Consider the following 27,816-nt stretch of genomic DNA (forward strand, 5'->3'; position numbering starts at 1 on the left):
TGGTAATTAAGTATATGAAAATATGCTCCCCATCATAAGTCATTAGAGAAATATAAATCAAGACAATAAGATGCCGCAGCACACCCAAAAGAATGGCCAAAATCCAGAAGCTGACAACACCACATTCTGGAGAGGATGCAGAACGGGGACCCTTTCCTGTGGCCGGCAGGAATTCACATGCCACAACCACTTTAGAAGACAGTCACTGCCTTACAAAACTAATATACTCTTTTTTTTTTAAAACATTTTGTTTTAATTGTAGTTGACACAATACCTTTATTTTATTTTTATGTGGTGCTGAAGATCAGACTCAGTACCCTCCCTGCACATGCTAGGCAAGCACTCTACCGCTGAGCCACAACCCCAGCCCTAAAACTAATAGACTCTTAACTATTTGATCCAGTAGTTAAGCTCTTCGGCATTTACCCAGAAAGAATTGAAAACTCATGTCCACACCAAAACCTATACAAGAATGTTTATACTTGAAAATAACCAAGATGTCCTTCAGTAAGTAAAAGGATAAATAAACGGTGATACATCTAAAGAAAGGAATATTATTCAACACTAAAAAGAAATGACCTATCAAGCCATGAAAAGATGAGGAGGAGCCTTAAATGCATCATACCAAGTGAAAGAAGCCAATCTGAAAAGGCTGCGTGCTACATGATTCCAACCGTATGACATTTTTAAAAATACAAAACTATGGAGATATCAAAAGGTCACTTGTTGCCAAGGTTTAGAGGAATGGAAGGATGAAAGAGAGGGATAAGTACAGCACAGAGAAATTTCAGGGCAGTGAAACTACTCTTTTGCGATGGCAAGGGTAGATACATGCCACTCCACATGTATCCAAACCCACACAAGGTACCCCACCAAGAGTGAACCCTAATTTGAGCTGTGAGGCGGGGATCACAGGTGTGCACGACCATGTCTGGTTGGTCATAACGATTTCTATCATGTGGTGAGAGATGCTGATGATGGGGAGACATGGGGTGTGTGGTAGCAGGTATGCATGGGAAATTTCTCTGAATTTTTTTACAAACCTAAAACTAACCTAAAATGTATACACACACACACACACACACACACACACACACACACACACACACACTCACACTCTCACACACACACACACAGATAAACTTCACAGGTTATTATGTCCTTCAAACTTTACATTAATTAAAGAAATCCTAAAACAACTTTAGCAGAAAATATCTATCCCTCTTTCCAAATTATGATTATGATTATGATTATTATAGCACTGGGGATTGAACTCAGAGGGCACTGAGCCGCATACCCTGCACTATTTTGTATTTTATTTAGAGACAGGATCTCACTGAGTTGCTTAGCGCCTCACTTTTGCTGAGGCTGGCTCTGAACCCATGATCCTCCTGCCTCAGCCTCCCAAACCGCTGGGATTACAGGTGTGCACCACTGTGCCCAGCTCCAAAAGTATTATTCTTAATTCTCTTAACCAGACTACAAAATATAGAAAGTATCTAAGCTCTAAGTCTGTAGTGTTTCCTGTGTACTAGTCTCAACTACTTTGCTTGACTGCAAACTAGAGCTTTTTCTGGATTCCAAAAGACATAGGTTAATTCTGAGCACTGGGCACAATGAAGACTGATTTCCACAGTCTTAGTACTGCTAAGTACTAAGATTTAACAAGAATAAAAACTATCAAAGCTTTGGGGAGATAAACAACAGTTACAATTTGAGGCAATAAGTTAAAAAATACACACCAGAATTTGCACAGTGATTTTGGTACTCTTTTAGGTTAAAACTTTAGAAAAGAAAGTAAGTCTCCTAATCATATGCACTCTAAACTAAGAAAAAAATCCAGTAAAAAAGAAATCTGAACATAAAAGAACTTATATTTTATAAAATAGACTATATTTTAAAATGTCTGAAGGGAGATAATACTTAATGACTCTAAACTATAAATTTAAAAAAAAGATGCCCCTTCCTGAAACCATTAAGTACCTTTACTATCACAGAAAGAAGAGGCAACATATTTTGACAAAAGAGGTTTCTTTAATGAAGAGACTCTGAGATGGGGCAAGACGCGGGGTAGCTCCACCCAGAACAGCAGGCTGCTTGAGTTGGTATGTCCTGACTCAAGAGGTGGGCCTGTACTTTTCCAAGGCAGAGACCCTCTGAAGGCAGGGTCTTCCTACCTTAAAGGCAACATTATTTATGAACTTCTTTTTTGGTTGAACATTTACATTTTCTTACGAAAACACTGGTGAGGTTCATTTCTGTATTTTACACCTTTTGGGTTTTAGATGATTAGAAAAATGGTAACTTTGGCTGGAGACAGCAGAGGAGGCACCATGAGGCAGCTGACAGATTAGAACAAAATAAAAATAATAGGAAGTGAAGTTTCTTTAAAATTTGCTTTAGGAGCTGGGGCTGGGGCTCAGTGGTAGAGCGCTTGCCTAGCATGTATGAGGCACTGGGTTTTGATTCTCGGCACCACATATAAATAAATAAAGATCCACTGACAAATAAAAAATATTGTTTTCTCAGCTCCTTTCAAATAATAATTGTATAATAACATTTCCAAACCACAACTGCAGTGTGCCAGGCAAAATCCTAAGCACTCACATGTAGTAACTTACAGCTTCTTTATGAAGTACATACTATTATTTTTCCTATTTTATAGATGAGAAGCTGAGCAAGGAGATATCAACTGAAAACATTATTCAACTATCTAGAAGGCATTTCTTTAGTCACATGTTCTAGTTTCATGAAGAATAGAATCATGAGTTAGATTTTTCTCCTGTAACATATCCTAGGTTTCTCTACAGGCAGAGAAATGGCTATAAGACGGTGCCCCTTTAAATACTAACAGAGATGCTGTAACTAGACATATGGTGATCTGCACTGATGAACGCCTCTGAAATGATCTTGTCAATAATTCAACAGTACAGTTAATCTGGGTGTACAGACAATGTCATCTACAACTAATGTCACCCTGATAATAGTCAACCATCATGGGACAAACCAAAGGCAAAACACATTTGTTCAGGTAAAGAAAGATTTTGCTGGGCTGTGGTGTAGCTCAGTGGTAGAGTCACACATAGCATGCATAAGACTCCTGGGTTCCACCCCATCATAAAAACACAAAATAATTTTTAAAACAGCGATTTTGTTATTTTAGCCGACTGACTCTTATTTTTGACACCTAGCGCTACCTTGATTTCCCGTGGAAGTGTCAGCCACCGAACTCCAGGTAGGTTGTCTAAAAGCGCTGCACTGGAAGCTTCGTACTGCCAAGCACTGGGACTGGCACAGGGAGGGGGGCTGGCAGGCTGCAGCGCCCTTTGAAAGAACAAGGTGAAGAAATGATCCAAACGAGCAGCATTCTCAACCTGGCAAAAGGACCTGAAGGAATAAGAGCTGAAGTTAGGACAGCACAGGGAAACCGGCTTTGGGTTTTGTTTGTTTTTTGTAGAAAATGTAAGTTGCATTTACCTTTGACTATTTCTCAACCATTTATCATTCCCGCTATCTTTGAGGCAAAATGTAATAAAGAGATTCTGAACTTGAAATAGAAGAGACTTGGCTTTGCAACTTACCACTGCTCTTACTAAACAGTTCTCATGGGACAAATCACCTAACCTCTCTGAATTTTGGCTTTCAACTCTGTGAAAAACGGGTTAATATAATTGAAGTCACTATAAACTACCTAGTACATAACATGCCTAAGTTTTTAATATGCTTATTACTAACTAGTGTAGCATGCAGTAAGTGAAAATATGGAACATAAATTATTCCTTTTTCCTCTCCATTACTGAAGGCATAATTATTGGAGGAGGGAGAAAGAAAGACAGAATACTTGGTTTTACCTATTTTAAAAGTAACACAGCACTAACTGCAACCATTTATTGGAACACTAACAACTCACACATAACTGGCACATGGGACATTAACATGACAAAATAACATTCACTCCAGATATGGGCACACACCCGGTGTACCTGTAATCCCAGTGGCTTGGAGGCTATGGTAGTAGGATCACAGGGCCAGCCTTAGCAACTAAGCATGGCGATAAACAACTTGGTGAGACCCTGACCCAAAACAAAAAGGGGTGGGGATGTGGCTCAGTAGTAAAGTACTTCTGGGTTCAAATCCCCATACAAAAGAAAAGAAAATAACTTTCACTGATTTGTCCGGCAAATATCTGAGTGCCTTCACGTTCCGGCACCATCTCAATTCTGGAGGCACAGCAGTAACATCAAGACAAGAGACAAGGAGTCCTGGGGCCGGTGATTGTAATGGAGAGAGAATAAATGAGCAGCCGTGAACCATGCATACCTACACAGGACTATGCAGAGAAGAGGCTGATGGGAATGGGGGTCAGGACTGGTTAGTTATTCTATCACCTTATTTTTATTTTTAAGCCTGGGTCTCCCAACATTGCCTAGGTTAGTCTTGTACTCTGGCTCAAGTGATCCTCCCATCTTAGCCTTCCAAGAAGTAGGAACTACAAGTGTGTGCCATCATGCCTAGCTTCTTGGCTATTTTAGATAAAATGATTAAGGAAGAGTTTCTAAGCATGAGGCATTTATGCTGATATCCCAAGGAGGAAAGGGTATAAAAGTCCTAAGGCAGGGTAAGCTTTAGCCCCCTGTACAGGGTAGAGAGGGGTGTGGTTTGAGGTCTGATGTCAAACAGGTGGAGAGGCGCCAGACAATAGTATAGAAAGATAACTTTAACTGCTTTATGAAAATTAATTAAAGTGGCAAGAAATGAGGTAAGGACACCAGTCAGGCTACTGTAGTGTGACACAGCAGTGACTGCGCAGGGCCACAGTGACGATGGAGAGGTTGGCTGGAATGGAGACATGCTTTGAGACACACCAAGATGGACTGGTTGCGAATGGTGGAGGAAAATGTTAGATCTTTAATTGGACCACAATACTAACCTGTTAATATGTAAATCAATTTTCTGTGGCTTACAGGGAACTAAACAGCTCACAACTTTAAAAAGATAATTAAATCTTTGGATTTATAAAAATATTTTTGTAATTTTTCATGATGGGCCCTTAATATGTTCCATAATCAGAAAAAAAACTTTGTTATAAAATATTATAAAATTTCTTCTATTAACATCTTGGGTTCATATTGCTTTTTAGTTTTAAGAATTCAATGAATCTTCACATTTAGTATATTGGTTTGTTCTTCAAATTCTCACTTGAACAAACAGAAACTAAATTTGCTCCCATCTTGGAAATACTTCCAAATCAATGAAAGCTAACTTCAAGAGGAGATTCAGAGAAACTGAGTCTCTCTGCCCCCAACCTGCTTCACTGGAAATTTTCAGAGCAACTTCAGTTGACTGTTTCATGTATTAAAAGTCATTGCAGAAACTTAAACTTTGATAGTCTCTCATTTTATGGGTGCAAAAAGCTTTGCTGCATATGGTGTAATGCATCAGTTTGCTTCTCTAGTGCAAATTTAAGGAAGTAGTTCATAATTACACTCTTACTCTTCACTAAACATTTTCGGATTAGTGAAAGGTAAAAGCACTATGTATAGATGCCTGCTTTTTGTAGCTCACTCATGCCGGCAAGTAATCAGGTGGGGAAGAATGTGCTGACCTCTTCTAGGCTCCTCCATTAAAACACTGCAAACTAGATAGTTTTGCCAGATGACATCATCATAGAAAATTCTCCATGATGCTTTGAGAACAGTTAACAATAAAGATCCACCACAGAGCAGAACACCATGGTTTGGAAAAATGTATAAACTTGTGTTTGGATTTTTATGCTGATACGCTCTCAAGGCTTTGGAAGCAGAACTATCATTTTAGCCCTTAGAAGTACTAAACGTAGAAAAATCCCACTAAGAGAAAAATCCATTTTACATCCACGATTTTTGCATTCTTGAATGTTGAATAGTTATCTCAAATTTCCATCTTCAAATCAAGAAATGTGCATTGCATTAAAGTGTAAGGCTAAAACAGTGAGAAGCAGAAGGATATGTATGATACGGGCTCAATGTGTAAAGAAAGAGCATATACATTCATATTGTGTAGAAAATATATAGAAAAATAACATGAAAATGTTCAGTGCCTTCTCTGTCGTATATTTTTTGTACCAGTGCATTTTGTAAGTAAAATGTTTTTTGAGAAAGAAACATTGTATTTTAGGACAGTGAATTGGACAATGGTCTTAAAGGAATAGAAAATACAAAACTTTATTTAGAGTCTTACTTTTCTCTGTATCTGTTATGGAGAAATCCTCTGACATTTGTCCCTACAGAAATATACCGACTCACTAAGTTTTACAGTGATCACTATATAATATAGTATCACTAGTCCACTAAAAATTTCATTAAAGTAATAACCCTCCCCCAAAATAGAAAAAAAAATGGATCAAAAGAAAAACTGCCCAGAATTACAGAATAAAAACTAGTATAAAATGAGAAAATTATAATATGGAAGAAGGGAGGAACCAAACAGGTAACTTCCCAAGCAAGAAATAGTACTGAGGGCCAAAGGTGATGCAGAATCATGTATTTAAAACTTGAGAGTCAGCTCAAAGAAGTACTTACCTATCTAAAGAACCATACATAAATGTTAAAGTTTGGGCAACATCTTCTATCATATTCCTTAGCTGAGGAAGAGGAACTCTAAAAAAAAGCAAAACATATTTATTCATTTGTAATAATCAATGATAGATATCTAAAAGAAGCAGAAGACTTTTACATTTTATATGTAAGGTGTATGTCAACTATGAGCTGAACTGTGAAAAATGTTTGCTTACTACATTAGCAATCAGTCACTCTGAGGTCTAGATTTGGGCTTCTAGTATGAATCAAAATAAACTTTTTTATTATCATAATGTAAATTATTTAACCCTCTTTAGAGTTCAGTCTCTGTATCTATGAAATGGGGCCAATAATCACTAAGTCCTTCTCAGGTTGATTTTGAGGATTAAATGAAACAATTAATGAATCAATGTAGTTAGCATAACACCTGGGGCAAGAGAAAGAAATGGAAAATTCTTGACACTTTCCAGTACTACCCAGATCTCAACTGAACCTCGACTTCCATGACAATGGAAGAAAGGAAATGAGTGTGGAGAAAGGAAAGAGAGCAGAAGAAAGAAGTGCATTTACATTTTCTCACTGAAGGCTTGTAAGAATTCTAAAAGGTAGGTCCCTCTATGTCAAAGGCAAACTGAGGTCCAGAAGGTCAAGAGCTTTTGCCAGGCCAGGCAGTGGGAAGCCTGCTGGAAGCACCCACTTTGGCTTCAAAGGTGTTCTCTGGGCCACTCCATGCTGTCTTCTTCAGGAGGTTCCTGCTGTTTGTTCACTGCAGCCGGCTGACCACTGAAAGCTTTTGGTAGCTCACTCACACCGGCAAGTAATCAGGTGCCCACCCTACATTCTGCAGGACAGCCCTTTTCTCACTCCGCTGCCGAGTGGTGAAGAGAGAAGTACACAGGTGGTGGCTTTAAGGCAAGGAAGGGGGAACCACATGCATCACACTGGGGATACAGAGACACTCAGCCGACACTGAGGACCGCGTGCACGACCTCTCTCAATCCTCTTTCCCAGTTTGAACAAGTGAGAGTAATATCTATCTTTCACAGCTATCTAAACCAAAATAGACAAGAAAAAGAAGCTGGAACAGAGTGGATGGCGGGAGCATTAAAAGAGGGGTAAAGAGGCAGCTAGAGCTTATTTTTTTAATTGAAGACCAGGATAGAGAATAAAGGGGATTTTTTAGTTAATTCTAATTTATCAAGCCTACTTTTCTAGGACAGAAAGATATAAACGTGTAGGGAAGATGACATCCTTCCACCTCCCTGAGTAATAAAGACCAAGAAATGGGCTAGGGCATACACCTATGGGACCTCAGCAGTAACAGTCCTTTTTCAGCTCCAGGATAAAATTTCTTGTGGAAATGTGTGCCTAATAGCAGATACCATCAGCATGCAGATAAGTGCCTCTGCTCAGTTCCTTGGGTGGGCTATGTTCCTCCCCACCTGCCCATGTGGCCTTCAGTGTCAACTTACTCTTCAGCAGGTAAGCCAATTAACAACAACTTGTCGGATTGTTTCAAATAAGCCACATGAATTTGTTTTCCATTTAAAAAGAGGGATGAGCTAAGAAAAATAAATTTAAAATACAGTTAGAATATTTTAATGTCATAAATTTATAAAAAGTACCCATAAAAAAATTACATATGGTATGATTTAAGATCTGAATACTCAATAAGCAAATTTCTTGGCATATACCTAACTGCCACACAGAAAAGGCAAGGAATTATATGACGACAAAATACATTCTAAACTATTTTAAAAACAGAAACAGAAACAACCCAACAAATTCTAGGCCCAAAAAAAGTAGACTCAGCATTTTTAAAAAGCTGAAATTCTTTTGTTAACAAAAGTGACTATGCACAACTTTTTTCAAAAGAAAGCCATCCATCCCTGTTGGTCAATTTAATAAAACTCTTGTGACTGCCTATTCATGAGCATGATTTGCTAAAGATAATACAAAGAAAGGAAAGCAGACATGATTCCAGCTTAGAAGATGATAATTCAATAGGAAACACAGACTAAAAATAAGTAACAAAAACATATATCAGGTTTAAACTTGTTCTCAAGGAAACTTTTGGGGTGATGGAGATATTCACTGTGGTAGTGGTTTAGTGATCTCTATAACTGCCAGAATTGATAAAACTGAATATATTACACATGTTCAGTTTATTGTACTTTAATTGTTTCACAAAGCTAAAAAAATTAAATGTGTTCTCAAAAGAGATGTGATAATAATTATGGAAATACAGAGAACAGAGTGTGTAGGAGATTTTTTTAAAATATTCTTAGTTGTATATGGACATAATACCTTTATTTTGTGTATTTAGTTTTTTTATATGGTGCTGGAGATTGTACCCAGTGCCTCACGCATGCTAGGCAAGCGCCCTACCTCTGAGCCACAACCCCAGCCCAAGTGTGTAGGATTTTAAACATGAATTATTAAACAGACTTTTTATCCCAAAAGAACATCATTTTTGTTTTCAAATGAAGTTTTAAAATAAATACACTTCTGCACAAATATCAGACTTATGGTCATATTAATATTATTAGAATTTAAAAATTGTTAAGGAACCACCAAAATAATAATTTTCCTATTCACTTCCTCAAAAAAGTTTTTCTAACTGTATTTACTACTTTCTGCATTTTAATTCCATACCTAATTATTAATAACAAGATCTAACTATTAATTAAAATGACATTTATCCTATACAATCAAGGGGGAAAGCAAATCTACATGGAGTCCAGCCCAAACAAACTTTCTTTATAAATGAGGACTTTACCATGAAACATTATGCTAAATGAAAAGAAGTCAGTCACTAGAAACCACACATCATAGGATTCCAATCAAATGACAGGTCTGGAATAGGGAAATCCTTAGGGATAGAAAGCAGATTAGCCTAGGGCTTGGCTTGGGGAAGACAGGCTGATTATAAAGGAAATGGGGTTTCTTTATTTGGGGGGAGGGGCGTATAACCAGGGATTGAACCCAGGGACACTTACACTAAGCCACATACTCAACCCATTTTTATTTTTTATTTTGAGACAGGGCCTCACTAAATTGCTGAAGCTGGCTTTGGACTTGTGATCCTCCCATGTCAGCCTCCAGAGCTGCTGGGATTAGAGGTGTGTGCCACCACACCTGGCATAAGGTTTCTTTTTGAAGCAATTAAAATGTTCTAAAATTGACCTTAGTGATGGCCGCACACATATGTCAATGCACTTGAAACCACTTACCCATGTGCACTTTTTAAATGGCTGAAATATATTGTTTATGAACAATAGCTCAATAGAGGCGGTTTCAAAAAAAAAAAAAAAAACGGGCTAAGGAAGTAGCTCAGTTATATAGCACTTGCCTAGAATGCCTTGGGTTCAATCCCAGCAGGGCAAAAATAAAAATAAAAACAGTCCTGCAGTATGCTTTTATGAATGTGAATTTATACATTAAATGGAGCCTTGGGTAATACTGTCCTGAAGATGAACTATATATATCATACCTAAACTCAGAGAGTTAAACATGAATTTTATTTAGGAAAATAAGGACATTCATTCTTCTTCCTATTGTCCTATAGATCCTACCTCTTATAAAATCATAGAAGCGTCACTTGTACCAGAAGATGGGAAATGAAGTTAAAGCCTAGAAAATCTAACTTGGTGTTTTATCATTAATATGAGGAACCTTAAAACTTGAAATAAAATTTCTTTTTAAACTCTAAAATTGTTAAAATATTAAGGAAGAAAACGTGTTTGTAATATTTAATTTATTATGAGAAAAAAAGTTCAAAAATTTTGAGCTTTCTCATCTCAAAGGCCCTAGCATTTCAGTCAGGACTTGATAAATCAAAGTGGAATAGCTCTGTAACTGACTATATTTTACATACACACACACACACACACACACACACACACACACACGTGTATGTGTATATATACACATGTATGTGTGTGTATATATATATACATATATGTATATATGTATATATATATATATGTGTGTGTGTGTGTGTGTGTGTGTGTGTGTATACATATAAAATTATTTGGCATTAGACTTGCTTATCCATCACTGAATAAACCTCACAGATGACAATTTTCCTGAATATTCCTCTTAAAGTATTCTGTATTTTTATATTGTTGTTTTAAGAATAGATCATCTTCTAATTATATGAAAAATTCAGTGTTCTGAAAGGCATTGCCTAGCAAGTTACCCATCAAGATAAAAACATGAAGCCTAGACTCATAATAATGCCATGTTTAAAAGACATGACCTTTATGAAGAAACACAGGTCATTAGCCCAACTCCATCATTAAATTATGAAACACCTAGATCCAACTATACTGGAAACCTACACTCTAAATTTAATAGATGGCTGGTGGAAAGAATTTGGATGAAACCAAATTCTTCAGACATCCTATCCTATATATCAGTATAGGTATCTATCTTATAGATAAAAGTATATTTGTATGATAGATAAATTTAGCATTTTTTTAGAATCAAAGAAAAGAACTTGAAAGAAATATAGTTAAAGCTAAATAAAAAATTTTACCTAGTAACCTGTGTCCCAGTTACATTTTCCAGCATGTCACAGAGTGTGAGAAAAATTCCTCTCACACTTTTAAGCTTCTGAGATGCTTCAGACATTGGATAGTGATAAAGAATTTCCTGCTGTTAAATAAAAGGAAACAGAAATAATAACCCTCCTGAATTTCCAGCCAGTATTTTTGTCATGGATGGTTCAGACTTTGTATTAAGAACAAAACAAAAAAGAATTCTAACTTCAGGGTGAGTTTTATTCAAACACAAGGAGAAAATATGCTTGGAATTTGAACACATTAACTAGCATTTGAAAATTGGTTAGAGATTGCCAATTGCTCATGGTACCAAAATATATACTAGGATACTGATTATTAAAATTATAATTAATTTAATTTCAAAATGTTTTAAATTTTAATCTTAACAGTAATTTCTAATACTAATATTTTATTGTATTTCATTACACAGACATTTCCATCTTCCAGAGTTATACAGCTACACACACCACATACAACTTTTAGGAGTCCTTAAATGAAGTGCCTTTCATATTGCCTTTTAAAAGATCATCTTTATCCATTTTGGTAAAATTATTAAATATTTAAAATAAATAAAAATCAGCAATTAAGCTTACAAAATAAGAATATAAAATGAAATTAAAGTTGTACACACAGAAAAAAATCATGATATTATAAAATCCTATTTGTCATAAATTTGAAAGGGTTTGCATACCACAAATTAATATTAATTCAAACATTAAAAGAGAGCACATTTTGTTTTACATTATGGGAAATACTAATCTATAAGATAAATCACAAAATGCTTAATAATTTTCTATTTTTAAGCAGAGCATGTTTCCAGGGGGGAAAAAATAGCTTTTACAAAATAAAACAGCATATTTCAAAATCAGGCTGTGCACTGTGCTAACACTTTTTAAAACATGAAGAGATGAACCATTTTGTTTCTCACTTTTGTGCTTTTAAGGAAACAACTATTTTTCTCACAAGACTAATTAAAAGCAGGCAAAATAAAAATTTCTAGATAGAAACCATGGGGAACTCAGACTAATTTCCAGTTACTATTTAAACCCCTTAAATATCTACCTTTTTTTCCTTGGTTCTCCATCTCTGTAAAGAGTATTAAACAACTTGATTTGGTCTCTTTATACAAGCAATATGACACTGTGTCCAAGGCAATTTTTAAATTATGACAAATAAATCAGGATAAATTTGGACATTTCTGCTTTTGTTTCTTACTAAGCACAAAATACTTCAATATATGCAAATTGTTATGAGATATGTTGGCCAAATACACTCTGCCTCACAGTTCAAATTTTTTGCAATATTTTCAGTGTAAAAACAGTTACCAACCACTACGTTATCTCTAAGAATTAAGTCAAACATTGATTAAGATCTACTGTTATGTGTACTTGATAAGTTTAAACCTTGGCCAATGAATACTTTAATTGCATTTAGATAAAAATACCAAACATTGTTTTAAACAAACAGTCTTTGATTAGTTTTTGAAATCTCTCAGTTTATAGTCTTTATTCTCCAAGTCTGTAAGAAAAAAAAGTTTTTATCACACATGTAACTCACAAAAAAACCAAAATGACCCTTTGACATTTCACAGTAAAATATACTAGTTAAAAAAGGTCAATTGAGAGTCTCCATTCTGTTTTACACGCTCAGTAGGAAAGCCCTGGCAAGCTCTACAGTTCCTCACCAATTTAATTAGCTGTATTTTAAGCAATTTCTAGTAGCATGCATTTGCAGCAACTTCCACTCTGTTCAGTATGAATAAAAAGCCTCTCCTAATTACAGTGTTGATACAGGGCTGGCAGCAGACAGACCTGTTCATTTGTGAAACATCTACACACTTTCCCAGGAAAAGAAAGGCAAGGACAACAAAAGGTCTTAGCAGTCTCCCACTACAAAATGACCTGGAGAGATTCTGGATACAATTATTCCTGAAATTTGCTGGGGGTTTTATATAACAAATGCTTAAATGCCTCACTTGTTTTAAAGATATAAAGAGTCAATAATATAAGAAATTAGAATTACTAACTCCAACTCTCTATGTATTTTTCAGAAAATAGAAAATTGCAAAAATATGAATGAATATCTTCTTTGCCACTTCAAATACTAAATTCTAACTTAAGAAGAAACACAGAGAACTATATCTCTTGGAATAAATGGTTTTGGCATTGAAAATGTCACTTCTATTTGGTGCATTATGGTAAAGTAAATGCTTTCAGAGACTCTCATTTTGTAAAACCAGATGCTGGGGCAAAACACTCTTGCTGAATTGCTTGCATGCAAGAAAACAGAGGTTCCCAAGGGCCTCTCCCACATTCTTCCAACATTCCCTTTCACTGCAAAGCAAGCAGGGTCTTAGAAGTACTGAATTCAGGGCAATAGGCCACAGCAGGGTTGTCCTGAGGACTGATGTCCACAGGAGCTTTAATCAAAACACTGAGCCCTGGGCTAGCCCTGGGCTAGGTGGATGAGCTGAGCTGAGGACCACGACTTTAAGCAGAGACCTCAAGGAAGGCTGAAGTGCTCGAGGCTGGTGGCAGAAGCCTAAGAAGCAAGTTCTCCCTGAAGGAAAGTATTCCCACTTTAGAACCACAGGACTCACAAGATAAAAGCAAGCAGTAAGTTTAGACAAAAATCCTTAAAGATGTAAGGTTTGGATCCTAATGTTTACCGTTAATGGTTGAATCCTAATGTCTCCCAAAGATCCATAATACCAGCCTGTGGCATTACTGTAGGGTGGCAAAACCCTGAATCATGGAGAAGTTAAAAAACCTGACAAGAACAATAATGAGCAAAGAGATTACATCAGTAATAAAAAGTATACCATCAAAGAAACGTCCAGGACTTGATGGCTCACAAGTGAATTCTACCAACTTTTTAATGAAGAATACTATGTTTTTCTTAAAAAGAAAAAAATGAAGAGGCGGGTCCTTCCAAACTCATCCTATGAGGCCAGCATTACCCTGATCACTAAAAACACAAGGAAAAATAAGAAGAAAACTACAGGCCAATAAACATTTAAATATAAGATTCAAAGCTATGAAACTACTAAGAGAAAACAGGAGAAATGTCTTGGAACATTAGGCTGAGCCAAATTCTTTATTTTTTTTTTTTTAAAACAAGGCCCCAAACAAAAGACAATGAAAGCAAAAATTGACAAATGGAACTACATCAAACTAATAAGCTTCTGCACAGCAAAGGAAACCTATAGGATGGAAGAAAAGATCTGCAAACTAAACATCTGACAAGGGGCTAATATCCAGAATCTATAAGGACTCAATTTACTAGCAAAAGACAGAAAAAAAGTCCAAAAATATGTGTTCAAGAAACACTGAGAAATGAATTTTTAAAAATATAAGCCAGGCATGTTGGCACATGCCTGTATCCCAGTGGGTCAGGAGGCTGAGGCAGGAGGATCATGAGTTCAAAGCCAGCCTCAGCCAACTTAGTGAGGCCCTGGGCAATTCAGCGAGACCCTGTCTTGAAATAAAAATATAAAAAGGGCTGGAGATGGGCTCAGTGATTAAGTGCCCCTGGGTTCAATCCCCGCTACATACATACGTGTGTGTATGTGTGTGTGTGTGTATGTGTGTATAAAAGACACCAAAACTATTTACAATCTATGAAAAAAATGTTAGCACTACCTGTACCCAGCAGGAAGGACAATGCCTGAAAAAGGCACCAGGATCTCTCTGGGGTGATGGAGATGCCCCGTATCATAGGGAGTGTGATACTGCTTACACAGTGCACAGATGTACGGAAACTTCTGAAACTGCACACTTGAAATTGTTTAAATTTGTTATATATAAGTAATTTCTCAATAAAGCTGACAAAAAAAATAGGTCCTTAGCTTCTAGAAGTACTGCAACACCACCTTCTCCTTTCACCTTTTCTTACTGCCTAAAATAACTGAATAGTCGATTCATTTTAATTTTAAAAACGTGTAGTGTGAGATATTCATATATACAGGAATATAAAGTATACAGTTTTAAATAATAATAATAAAACACAGTTAATTTCTTGTAGTTTCTTCTTCAAATAAAAAATGCTCATTTACTAGGAAGACCGTAAAAGGTCCTTGTTCCCCTGCTACGTCCAAGTCACTCACCTCTTCCTTCGAGATCTCCGAGTCGAGCTGCAGCGTGAGGTACATGATGATGTGAGGTGAGTCCACCATGTTCTGCGGGATGCTCCCAGCCTCTTCTCCCCACAGCAGTTTGACTAAATCATTTGTGTTAGACTGTGCCTTCTTCTTTCTTAGTTGGTTTGTTTCCTTTTTTACAGCATACGCATTTTCAAATGTCAGTTTCACCTTTAAAAATTAAAACAAGGTGTTGGTTTTCAACAAGGCAAAATTAGCTGCATTTTCCCCAAAGAAGGTGAGCTGCACACACGCTCGCGAGCGTGAGTTCACTGTGGCTAGATCACCCAGGCAAGGTCCTGATGGCAGGGCTGTGTGTTCTCTTGGCATCTCCAGCTCCAGCTCCTTGCACACGGCCTGACACAAACAACCACAGGTGTTTACTGAGTGAGGAAGGATACAATGCTCTGCACAAACATCCATTAACTTAAACTTAACCGGTGACCACACAAACATAAAGATTGTGAAAAAACAGAAATCAGACGCTGTGAGAGTGCAGAGGGCAACAGCACACTGCGACTGCCGAAGGAGGAGGGAAGGGATCGGGATGGAAAGTGGCCTGGCTCAGCCAGTCGGCTCTCCACTCAAACACGCTTCTCTCAGACATCCTTGGGGGTCCGTTACAACAAAGGCTAAGAGGGTAAAAAGCCATCACCACGCTGGACCTTGGAACATGGCCCTATAAAGATTATCTGTCAATTTTATCAAGACACTTCATTTCGTGGCTTGTTATCCAGATTGCTAAGAATCCAGAATGTGGCCATTTTCGAGCTGTTAAAAGGTGGATTCCACTCCTCAACGTTTCCTTGAAACGCTGGCCCAGGATAACCCTCTCATTTCGAGGATGCCCCAGTGTGTATCTTGACTAAAAAGTCAATTGTGTGTAATGAGGACATCATCACAAGCTATGTAAGTACAAGGTAAGTATCTACGGACATTCTAATGATGACAATCAATAAAGTTTAAACATCAAAGTCCGATAATATTTTTAAAATAAAGTTAAACTTTTAAAGGAAAAGTCAAATTCTTGTTTAAGAACAAAGAAAACTAATCAATATTTAAAAGCAGATAAAATTGTTTGCAGTAAGGTATATTTGGGATAGAATACTTATTAATAAAGTAATAATTCCTATTTTAATAAATTTATTGCAAGAGATACCATTTTCAAAGTCAACCTAAAAAGGCATGATGAATTCTACCATTACACTCTCCTTTTTAAAAAATATTTTTTTTGGTTATAGATGGACACAATACCTTTATTTTATTAATTTATTTTTATGTGGCGCTAAGGATTGAACCCAGTGCCTCACACATGCGATTATGAGCACTCTACCACTGAGCCCCAGCCCCAGCCCCAGCCCTACAGTCACTCTTTTAAAAATGAGCTTTACATATTTTCATCAAAAATGTTAAGCACACTTTAAAAGAAAAATCACTCGAAACCCTACCTGCTCATCTAACTGTTACCAGTATTACACCATAAATCTTTTCTTGATGAATAAAATCTTCCAAAATAAAAAGGACAGATGCTCCCGTTTTGTTGGCTAGCAGTGACTGCTTATGGTTGTATCCAATTTTTCTTATCTGTAGCGCATGGTGGCATTTCAGAAGCACAAGATTTCTTTGTCTGCCTAAGTGGACTAAGTTAAACACACATCTCTTCTGAGTCTCAGGCTTTATTTTATACACAAATTGCTATAGTTTGGATTTGTTTTGGGGCGGGTGGGTGGCATCCTGCCACTGAGCCGCACTGCTAGCTACATCACTAGCTCTTTAGTTTGGACTTTAATATGCCCCCAAGGTCCATGTGGCTAAAGCCTTGGTCCCCAGCAGGGGGAAACCAGAAGGCGATGGAAACCTCCAGAGTGGGCTCAGTAAGAGGTCTTTACATAATGGGGCATGCCCGCTAAGTGGTGCTTTCCCCTCTCTCTCTTTTGCTCCCTGCCAGGAAACAAGCAGTTTTACGCCATCACTCGCTGCCCCCTACTGCCACCTGGCACTCCCACAGAAGCCTAAAAGCAATAGGTTCACCTTTCCAATCATGAACTAGAATGTCTAAAACTGTGAGCCAAAATGAACCTTTTTTCTTTTTAAGTTGATTATCTCAGGTATTTGTAACAGTGATGTTAAGCTAACTAACACAGAAGTAGAAAAGAAGAAACACTGGGTCTCAATTCATCCATATGTATTTATTCAGAAAAAAGATGAAGTTATGAAGACCAATAGTCAGTAGTGATTTTTATACTAAGTAGCAGGAGAGAAGTTCTTCATGAAATGTTTCTGAGGCATGATAGTCATGTTTCTTTACAAAACATTCAATGTAATTTTAAATGGAAAAGATCAACATTTACTAATTTTTTGTTTTCTATAAACCTGATGTTAAAAAATAAACCTTCTGTATCTGAACATTATATTTAAAAAGGCCAAATAAAAAATTAGAATATTTCTGGGAAAAGATATAAAACAAACTTAACAAAAATATAAAAAATTAGAGACCCTCAAGTGGGAACAATCAAGGGTTGTCTTTCAATGAAAATTAACACAGGCTGAAGTGAGAGTTGAAAAGATGCCACTTTTAAATGGGTATAAAAAAGAATATTTCAGTGAGGTCTTGACCTCATGGGCTACAGGTCAGCACAGTATGGCCTGAGGGACTAGGTCCTGAAAGTGGCATCTCTCTAGTGGGGACAGCATCAACAGTGGTGAGCAGGAGGGAAGGGACAGAGAAGGCTCAGGACTCGCAGCAGGGAGGGTCTTCCCAGCTTAGACCTGTGGAAGGAGGGGTTAAAAGACAGCATGCATCTCACCAAAAATAACAAAAGGGAGTTCGCTCGTAGATTTAAAACTTCACTAATTTTACTTCAGGCAGCAGCAGCAACCTGAAATGTAAGACTGGTTTGCTACGCTTGGTTAAAATGACACATGAACTTGAAAAGCCACTTTCCTGCTGTCTTGGCAAACAATCTCACTTCTTTTCTGTGGTACAAGGACCTTTTCCCCTCACCATGACAAAAGCCAAACAAAACACAGGTCACTATTTTAAACTCCATAACATAAAAATAATTATACTTTAGAAAGACATTTAAAAGCTCACATGTAAAGCAGATTGTAAATGTAGAGAAACCGGGGTGCCTTCATAAAATGGCAAAGGTGAGACAGCCAAATTAAGAGTTAAGTGCTACATTTTAAAAGGGGTTGATACATATAAATATTAAGAACATGTTTTATGTGGAAAAACCTTTGTTAACTAACATAAGTTAGGTTATTGGAACCTTTGCTTCTCCACAGACTTTGGGCTGTGACATGGTCCCGGCACCTCCTGTCTCCTTATTTGTGCAGTTTGCCCTTCCCTCCTCCATCCCTCCAGCTGAGGTGAGGATGTGCCTTCCTCAGGTCCAACCACACCTCCCTACCATCATGGCTGCCAAGGTCTCGCTGCTGAGCCACCCTCTCTCTTATTTCAGCCCACCCTCGTTAGAGTCCCCCAGCCTCTACCACACAGAAGGCAGATGCTCTCAGCTCTGGCCAGCGTCCTCTCTGCAGGAGACCAGGGAGGCTCTGGGATATGAAACTGCCCCACCTCCCATTCTGCGCTATCTTTCTCATATCTGGGCTGCTCTCCACGTGTCTCATCCTCTCCCCAGGGCCAAAAAGGGGCAGATGCTTTCTATATTCCTTAGTCAAAATTCTCAAGGAACCAAATCTGATTGGCTCAGGAAATTATCTGTCCTCCACGTTATGATATTTTAAAACTTTAAAACTTAATCCTTAAGTATGTATCTCCTAAGGTTTATCACTTAAGAAATTTAGCATGTTCCCTAGTCCAAAAATCTGAAATCTAAAAATGCTCCAAAATTCCAGACATTTTGAGCACCAACAAAATGTTTCAAAAGTTCTGGGGCCTTTAGGATATTCAGATTAGAGATGTTCAACTAGTAAAGTCTACGCAAATATTCCAAAATCTGAAAAAAATCCAAAATGTGAAACACTTCTGGTCCCAGCATTTGGATAAGAGGCACTCAACCTGCACCACTATCTAATAAAGTCCATGTTTCCCAAACTGTCCTAACACAGCTGCTCCTCACTACAATCCAGTCAGTCAGGGATGATCTACTGCATTTGGCTGAAGGTCACCTGGTCTGACTTAGCCTAAGACAGTTCGCCAGACTTTTTTGTGTTTCATGGTGTTAGCATTTGTGTTTGTGTGGGTGAGGGAGGGAGAGGAATCAAATCCAGGGATTTGCATTTGCTCAACATGCTCTACCCCTGAGGTACACCCAACCCCATGATAATAATGTTTTATTATTATTTTTTTAATCTAATGTTTTTTAAACTGTTTTGGATATTTTAAAACTTGACTTGAAAGAAATGATTGGGCTTTTGACACCTCATAAGTACACAGGCTTTGCCTCTGGATTTCCTTCTGGTATTCTGAATCTATTTACAACAACAGAAACTATTTAAAAAGCAAGCACAGAACAGTAGAGTTGGAGCTGGGCTCAAAGACTACCCTCTCAAATCCCCTGTGACCACACATGAGGAAACTGAAACCCACAAGCATTTGGAAACTTGTTCTGGGTGAGGTTTTAAGTGGAGGTCTGACCTCCTTTCCCTTGGCAACTCTTCTTTCACACTGCTCTAAAAAAGTTTCCAGACCATCTTTCACTCTTTTTACGTTTAAAACATTATTCTTGTATATTTCCAGATTTAAATGTTAGAAAGTTTCCTATGGCATTCCCTATAAACAAGCATTCTTCCTTTCTTAGTGCTTGAATAACTGTCTCACAAATGCCACAGATACAAACCAGGTAAAATGGCTTTTGGGGGACACATCCGCCTTAACCTGTCCTGACCCATGTTATGGTTTCAATATGAGGTATCCCCAAAAAGCTCATGTGTGAGGCAATGCAAGAAAGTTTAGAGGAAATGACTGGGTTATGAGAACCTGAACCTAGTCAGAGCAGTAACCCCCTGACAGGGAGTGAATGGTAGTAACTGTAGGTAGGTAGGTTGTGGCTGGAAGAGGGGGTCAGTGGAGGGGCGTGCCTGTCGGGTGTACACCCTGTTCCTGGTGAGCAGAGGTCTCTCTCTGCTTCTAGTGCCATGTCCTGAGCTGCTTTCCTCCAACTCATTCATTCACCCTGATGTTCCGCCTCGTCTCCAGCCTAGAGCACTGGAGTTGGCCATCTGTGGACTGAGATCTCTGAAAATGTGAGCACCAAATAAACTTTCCTCTTCTAAAATCGTTCTTGTCAGGTCTTTTGGTTACAGCAGTGAAAAAGCTGACTAAAACACCCAGCAAGAACAAAGGGATCCAGACATCAAGACCTACACAGGTCCGTGTGAAATGGGAGGACCAGGCTCTGGGTCAGTTCGAGTTTCAGTTATTTATTCATAACCTTGGGTAAATCATTAGAACTCTGATATGCTTTTTCCTCACACTTAAGACAGTAATATGGATAACTAGAATCTTGTAGGTCTGTTATGGTTTATATCTTAAGTATCAGAAAACAGGTACCAGGAAGTGGGGTCATTACTGTGACTTCACTTGATGATGTCATTGGAATTGGTTTACAGGAGAAATTTGGAAAAGTGTGGAGAAGCAAGCTAGAGAAAACTTAAAGCACTGTAAGCAGAGCTTAGAGAGCAATTTTATTGTGGGCTGAGAAGATCAAAATTCTAATAGAAATGTGAAAAGTAAAAGCCAGGCTCATCAGGTTTCAGATGGAAATGAGAGTCTATTGGGACTTGAACTAGAGGCCAACTGTGTTACATTCTTAGGGAAAAAAGCCTGTCTACGTTTTATCCATACACTGAGACTTTGTGGGAGGCTGAATTTAAAGGTGATGGACTAATTAATCTGGTGGAGAAAATTTCAAGGCAGAACAGAATTCAGACTATGGCATGGGCATTACTGGTTAACTTTATCCAGCTTACAGTGAGAACTGAGAGCAAAAAACAGAACAGAAAGATCTGAAAACCTTGCAGTTTGGCCAGAAAGGAGCATGTTTAAAGCTGCAGCCAAAGAGGGTGTGAGGATTAAGGTCATTAAAAAGAAGCCAAGTGCTTTGCTCATGGACAACTGAAAAGATGTCTGGAGAGAATCTCAGGAATTGGCACTATGGAGAGCTAAAGGATATACAAGTGCACACTCATCTCAAACACTTGTCTTTGAGAAGAAAGCCACGGGGCACCCCGCTCACACAGGGCCCAGTAGGGAATGGTTTCCAGGCTGTTCAGCCAGCCTAACACTCAGGGACTGCTGCAGCCATGGTTCAAGGGGCCCATGGAGAGGTCACGCAGGTGGCAGACCTTGCTGTTTTCCATGCGATGCTGAATTTGCAGGCATGCAGAGTGTAAGAGTTATGGGGTCATGGAGGTTTCCACCAAGATTTCAAAGGATATCCTGAGAGGTCAAAAGGTATGTGGAAGTGTTGGAATCTCTGCAAGTAGACCCTGAAAGGACTATGCCCAGTAAAGCAGTGAGACTGAAGCTGGAGTTGTAATAGACCAGGAAGTGAGAGATTCCAGGAATGTGGTACACCTTCCAAGGGAAGTTGCATGCAGCAAGCAGAATCAGCCCCAGAGAATGGCTGTGCGGGCTGCAGTCAGCAAGGCTGCAGGAGTGGTGCTGCCCAAGCCCTCTGGAGTCTTCGAGGTACCACATATGACTCAGACGCCAGTCATGGAGCTACAGGATTTAATGTTTGCTCTGGTCCAATTCTTCCTCATTATTTTCTCACTCTTTCTTTTAGGAATAAGAATGGCTATCCTGTGCCATTGCGATTGTAAAATCTTTGAAGAGACTCACAGCTGAGTTTGCCTTGAGTCTCAGAGGAGACTTCAGACTTGGACTTTTGAGTAATGCTGGAATAGCTAAAACTTTGGGGACTCCTGAAGATGGACTAAGTGGATTTTGCATTGAGATGGACATGAGCCTTTGGGTCCAAGTATGGAATGCTATGGTTTGTATCTTAAATGTCTGCCAAAAGCCCATGTGTGCTGCTGGGCATGGTGGTGCACAACTATAATCCCAGCAGCTTGGGAGGCTGAGGCAGGAGGATCACAGGTTCAAAGCCAGCTTCAGCAATGGTGAGGTGTTAAGTGACTCTGTTTATAAATAAAATACAAAATAGGACTGGGGATGTGGCTCAGTGGTCAAGTGCCCCTGAGTTAAATACCTCATTCCAAAAAAAAAAAAAAAAAGCCCATATGCAAGTCTATAGCACTATTTGAAGGTGGCAGAACTTTTAGGAGGTGGGGCCTGGGTGGAGGACGTTAGGTCACTGATGGGTATGCTTGAAAGGGAGACTGGGACTCTGGTTCCTTCCTCTCTGTTTTCTTCAGTTATCATGAGATGAGAAACTTTGCTTCACAATCCATTCCCTGCCACGGTGTTCTACTTCACAATAGGCCCCAAAACAAGGGAATCAAGTGACCTACTACAGACTGAAAGTATGAACCAAACAAATGTTTTCTCCTGTTAAGCTGATTTTCTCAGTTATTCAGTCACCACACCCAGGCACGCTCATTCCTTCCCTATCCCACTCCTGTCTCCAGGAATTCCTAGTTTACATGGCCTTGGGGAAATGGCCGGTAGTGAAGAGCTTACAATTTACCCTCCCTTTAACATTAACAAAGAAGGAAAAATGTGGTCTGCTAATTAAATATGGTTTCTAGTTAAAGGGATTTAAACTATCTTTTATATAGTTATTAAAGATACATTGTCCTCAGCCAGGTGTGGTGGTGCACGGCTGTAATCCCAGCAGCTCAGGAGGCTGAGGCAGGAGGATTATGAGTTCAAAGCCAGCCTTAGCAAAAGTAATGCACTAAGCAACTCAGTGAGACCTTGTCTCTACATAAAATACAAAATAGGGCTAGGGATGTGGCTCAGTGGTTAAACGCTCCTAGGTTCAATCCCTGGTACCCCATTCCAAAAAAAGATACATTTCCCTATATAGAGATATTTGGTTTTGATAAAGACCCAGTTATAATACCAATTTTTCCCGTAAAATAAATAAGTGTTTACATGTAGGAGGAAATAGTAGAATAAAATACTTCAAAATATAAACAATAGGTATCTTGACAGTAGGTTTCTAAGTGATTTTTCCCTTACTATTTTGAATTTTCCAAAATTTCTATTATGAAAATTCTACTTTCATAATAAAGTTATATTTTTCTAAAATAAAAATATTTCAATAATACATAGTTATCATGGAATTATATCCTGAAGTTGTGTATCATCAAAAGGCAATGCTATGATATAGTACAGCATAGTCTACAATAAGCCTAACTAAGTCAGTTTTCCTTCATCTTCAGAACAATTGCTATTTCTTCCTGTTGGCATCAGACGTGGCACTTGAGAGCTATGTGGTGTAAAACATATGTCTTTAAACTCAGAACAACACACAATGCAGCAAGATGCTCATGGTATAAGAGGCAAACTGAACAAATAGATACCTACTGCATAGTCAATGAGGATGTATTAATTGTGGGTACAATTAATCAAAAATATTCAAATCATTACTTCTTTCCCTTTTTTTTGCCAAGTATACATAAATGAATTTGTAATTGTTAATTAAATATAAAGTAATTCTGCATAAACATGATGTGGTTCAGCTCTGGCAATATTGGCAACCTACCTGCAACTGACACAGGCAAGGAAGAGGGGCCTCAGGCAGAGCTGACACAGGGACACTTTATCTGGGGGAAGCTCGCTCAGTCGTTACAATGTGACAGTTCTTCATTACTGATGGGTAGTTAGCTGCTGTCTCTCCCCCTAGTACCCTAGTACCTCCAACCGCCCAAGGATCTCCTTAGACCTAACCCCTTATCCTAGTCGCTGGTGTCCACCTGAGAGTCAATATCTCCAACGCACCCTATCTCCACCTATGTCTTCTAACCACTCCACTCGCTACTGTCATGGCTACCATGGTCATTTCAATACTTTCGCCTCACATTTCTAAAGAGCTGAATTTACAGAGCATCTGTGTCAGTCTGCACAAGTACCTGAAAGCACATGTGTGTTTAAGAGAAGGAAGCAGGCATGAGGGAAATCTACAAGAAATTTCCTCACAGGCTTATTTCAGAATCTCAAAACACATACAGGTGAGGTTCTGATCCCTCAAGGATTTTGTTCTTCTACCTAACCAATCCCCAAACCACTTAACCCTCTCACTGCCTGGCAGATCCTCTAACCTAGCTGAATACACTGTCTTCTCCACCTCCCAAGACAGACGGAAAGTGAATTTCTGATCCTAATGAGAAGAGTTCCTGAAAAGGAGGTACAGCACTTCCAAAATACATCTAATATCCTAAAATGCCATCTGTGATAAAAAATGTAAGCTTAGAATACTGAAGTGAGTTAGCATAAAATAAATTTATTTTTATCTACAAGGAGTAAAAAATAATTCATTAAGTAGTTTAACAAATTTTACCAAAAAATAGAAATTCAAAAAATAGTATAATTTGTTTTTAAAATAAAACAGTATTAAAAATCTTTTTATAGCAATAGTGAATTTAATAAGTCAGAGAATAAAAAATTCCATGACTATTGAAAATGGCTCTTCTAGAAACTAGAATGTCATCAGCACGTATGTTAGTTATAATGGCAAGTTGGTAATTATGTTTTTATTATTGTTGCTATTTTGCTTTATTTAGAATGAGTTTTATTTATAGCTATTTTTCTCCCTTTTCAGAACAATACCCCTAAGTTAAACATGTTACCAAGAACTACAATGTGTTAAATATCCAAGTATAAATGTAACTAATCCATTATATATGACAATTTTCAGAATCCCAAAAAAGAAAATGGTACATGATACATTTCTATAGCTCACTATAAGAAAAAGAATGTCCAAACCTGCATAGGTCCAGGAATGCAAGATAGAACTCTCTCTATGTTCTCAGAGGTCACATCAACATCATTCACAGCAACAAGGACATCACCTATAAAGGGAATAACAATAAAAGATAGTTGTGTGAGCAAACAAAAACCAAAGAGATGCAGATCTGAAACATTAAAAAGTGGCTATCCTGACTTCCTCAAAGTAAAAGAGAAAACACTGTACACACACTCAGGGATTGTCCAAGATTGTACAGCGTCTGGGACAGAGTTAGTGCCCAACTCTACTCTTACTTACAATGCCACCCAATATTGTGTCATAACTACATACAAGCTATGAATATTTACAGGGATAAACATTCCCATTCTTAGGACATGTAAGATTTCTAGCATAAACAAGTACTACACTTAACAAAACTGAATCTAATCACTTAGTCCCACAGTTTAAAAAAAATTACTGAAATTTTAATTAAATCCATGTGGTGGGTTGTAAATCAATGTGCTCTGACCTTTGTTGCTGTTACTGATGTGTCAACAAACATTTCTTTGCTTCAAAAGGTTCTGACTATATCAAAATATATGTATCAGTAAAAATCTGCTTTCCCATGGCTTTTCTTTAAATATATATGTCTTCAAATTTGATAATAAAGATTAAGGTTAGAATGAAAATTTACTTTCAGAACATTTTTCAGGTAATGTCAAAACACTAATAAGCTGTGTTGGTAGAAATATAAATATACTTATTATTTTTTCCCATTATTCCAAAATATATCATTAGCAAATAGACCAAATAACTCACATGCATCCATTCATTTATAAAGCATTTATTAAGAACCTACTATGGGCAAGGTATAATCAGTGTGGATAGAAATCAGGAAAAAACCAAAATGTCCACACTCCTGAAGCTATTCTTTGGGGAAGATGGGTAATAAACACGTACACGGGTAAAATAGTGTAGGTGGACAGTTCTCTATGGGTCTCACATTTCTGGACGTTCTGCAAGCAAAGGCACTGAGTCTCTGTTCTAGACTAACTTTTCAAAGATGTTTATAGAACAAGCAGCCTGGATCACAGAGACAGTGCTTCCCTCTTGAGCAGAGGCTGAGTTCGTTCACTGTACAGTATATAAAAACAATTTCTTGTCACTATCCCATTATTCATAAAATTATTCCTTACAAGAGGCTGGTGTTCCCCAAGTTCAAAGTTCCTCCACTTAATGCAAACTGCTACTAGGCATCACCTGGCCCTTGTTAGGGCTGGGAAGTAGAAGACAATGCTGACATTTTATGTACCACTGTTCCTCTCCTTGATGCTCTATCATATAGGAGGGTTGAGGGTAGAGTGAGTGGGACGAGCTCAGCTATCTGTGAAGGTTTATGAAGGCCTGCATTAGATGCTCAAGCGAATAACTCAGTTCAGAGTGCCAACCTTGGGTACCGAGTATGATGTGACGTACTGTGATGGTCAACCACTGCAGCACTTTGGGCAACCTGGGAATGGTTCTTAAAAAATCCCTGCAGACCAAAATAAACTTCAAACTAAAAGCAACACACCCCTCTAGTTGCTCTGAAGTAAGAGATGATATCAATTATTTACAGCTGTATTTTTTTTTTAAAGAAAAGACATAGGGGCTGGGGATTTAGCTCAGTTGGTAAAGCACTGAGCTAAATCATGCACAAGGCCCTGGTATCAATCCTCAGTACCACAAAAAATAAATAAGGCATGATAAACACTGAATGTTGATATATTCACTTTTAGACCAAAGTGGAGTTTTGGCATCTATAGACTATGCCATCCTCAGGACACTTAAGACAGTGAGGCCCTTTTAAATTTGGTACTTCAAACTAAAAGACCACTGAGTGAAATCCCATGCAACTTATTTTATTTTTTGGGGGGGTACCAGAGATTAAATTCAGGAGCACTTGACCACAGAGCCACAGTCCCAGCCCTATTTTTTATTTTATTTAGAGACAGGGTCTTGCTGAGTTGCTTAGCACCTCACTCTTCCTGAGGCTGGCTTTGAACTCGTGATTTTCCTGCCTTAGCCTTCCAAGCAGCTGGGACTACCAGCATGTGCCACCAAGCCCAGACCATATGACTTTTTCCTCCCAATTCTAATGAATATATTTTGATAGTTGAGTGTTCTAAGGAGTATTTTCATGTAGAGCAAACCTCTCTAAAAATAGGAGACATGTATCATCAGAAAGTTATAGGGAAATAAATTTAAAAAGCAAACGAAGTATAACTAATGTTTTAAATGTTTAATAGAATGATTTCCCATTCTATAAAGGAAGTATTATGTTGACTTCTCATTCTCCCAGATATGTGTTTTCTTTTAGTTCTCCAGAGCACTTGTGTGAAGTGACTCACAAGGTGGGCTTCCTGGACACCGTCCATCGCTGCAGCAGGCAGCACGCGTCCAGGGAAGCTTCCTCAACAACACACAGTGCTCAGTGTTCTGTCCCATTTCAAAGGCTACACGGAAATGAACTGGGGATTATTAGTGGGTAGAAATCAGAAGAAAGTTTATGAAAGGATACATTCAAGAATCTAATAAAATAGAAAATGTGAAATCAGTTAATCATAGTCTTAAATTAATTCCTCATTATAAATAAAGTTAACTATTTGGACAAACGTATTGATTCCTCAGCATGTACTTAACAACTAATGTAATATGGAAGAGGCACAAATAGCTATGAAAAAATATATGAA

General features: G+C 38.0%; 1 protein-coding gene and 1 non-coding gene across 7 annotated transcripts in view; one reads left to right on the top strand and one right to left on the bottom strand.

Annotated features, from left to right (window-relative positions):
* Positions 1-27,685, top strand: part of LOC106145196 (uncharacterized) — a 146,479-nt gene extending 118,794 nt beyond the window's left edge. The window contains exon 4 of one of the 2 annotated variants that reach the window (XR_013425529.1): positions 15,146-27,685. This is a non-coding gene — a transcript (uncharacterized LOC106145196). Of the gene's footprint in view, positions 1-3,191; positions 3,209-15,145 lie in introns of those variants that run through there. The other variant, XR_013425530.1, reaches the window with a different exon arrangement.
* Intu (inturned planar cell polarity protein) overlaps positions 1-27,816 on the bottom strand; it is an 88,321-nt gene that overhangs the window by 27,367 nt on the left and 33,138 nt on the right. For 4 of the 5 annotated variants that reach the window (XM_078020691.1, XM_078020689.1, XM_005335503.5 and 1 more), the window contains exons 3-8: positions 25,123-25,208; positions 15,228-15,431; positions 11,098-11,216; positions 8,030-8,119; positions 6,561-6,638; positions 3,198-3,387 (exon numbers count right to left, since the gene is read on the bottom strand). In XM_078020691.1, the coding sequence (XP_077876817.1) occupies positions 3,198-3,387; positions 6,561-6,638; positions 8,030-8,119; positions 11,098-11,216; positions 15,228-15,431; positions 25,123-25,208 (767 nt within the window). The remainder of the gene's footprint in view (positions 1-3,197; positions 3,388-6,560; positions 6,639-8,029; positions 8,120-11,097; positions 11,217-15,227; positions 15,432-25,122; positions 25,209-27,816) is intronic. The other variant, XM_078020688.1, reaches the window with a different exon arrangement.

Source organism: Ictidomys tridecemlineatus, chromosome 9 (genome assembly GCF_052094955.1).
Source record: "Ictidomys tridecemlineatus isolate mIctTri1 chromosome 9, mIctTri1.hap1, whole genome shotgun sequence".
Lineage (NCBI taxonomy): Eukaryota > Metazoa > Chordata > Mammalia > Rodentia > Sciuridae > Ictidomys > Ictidomys tridecemlineatus.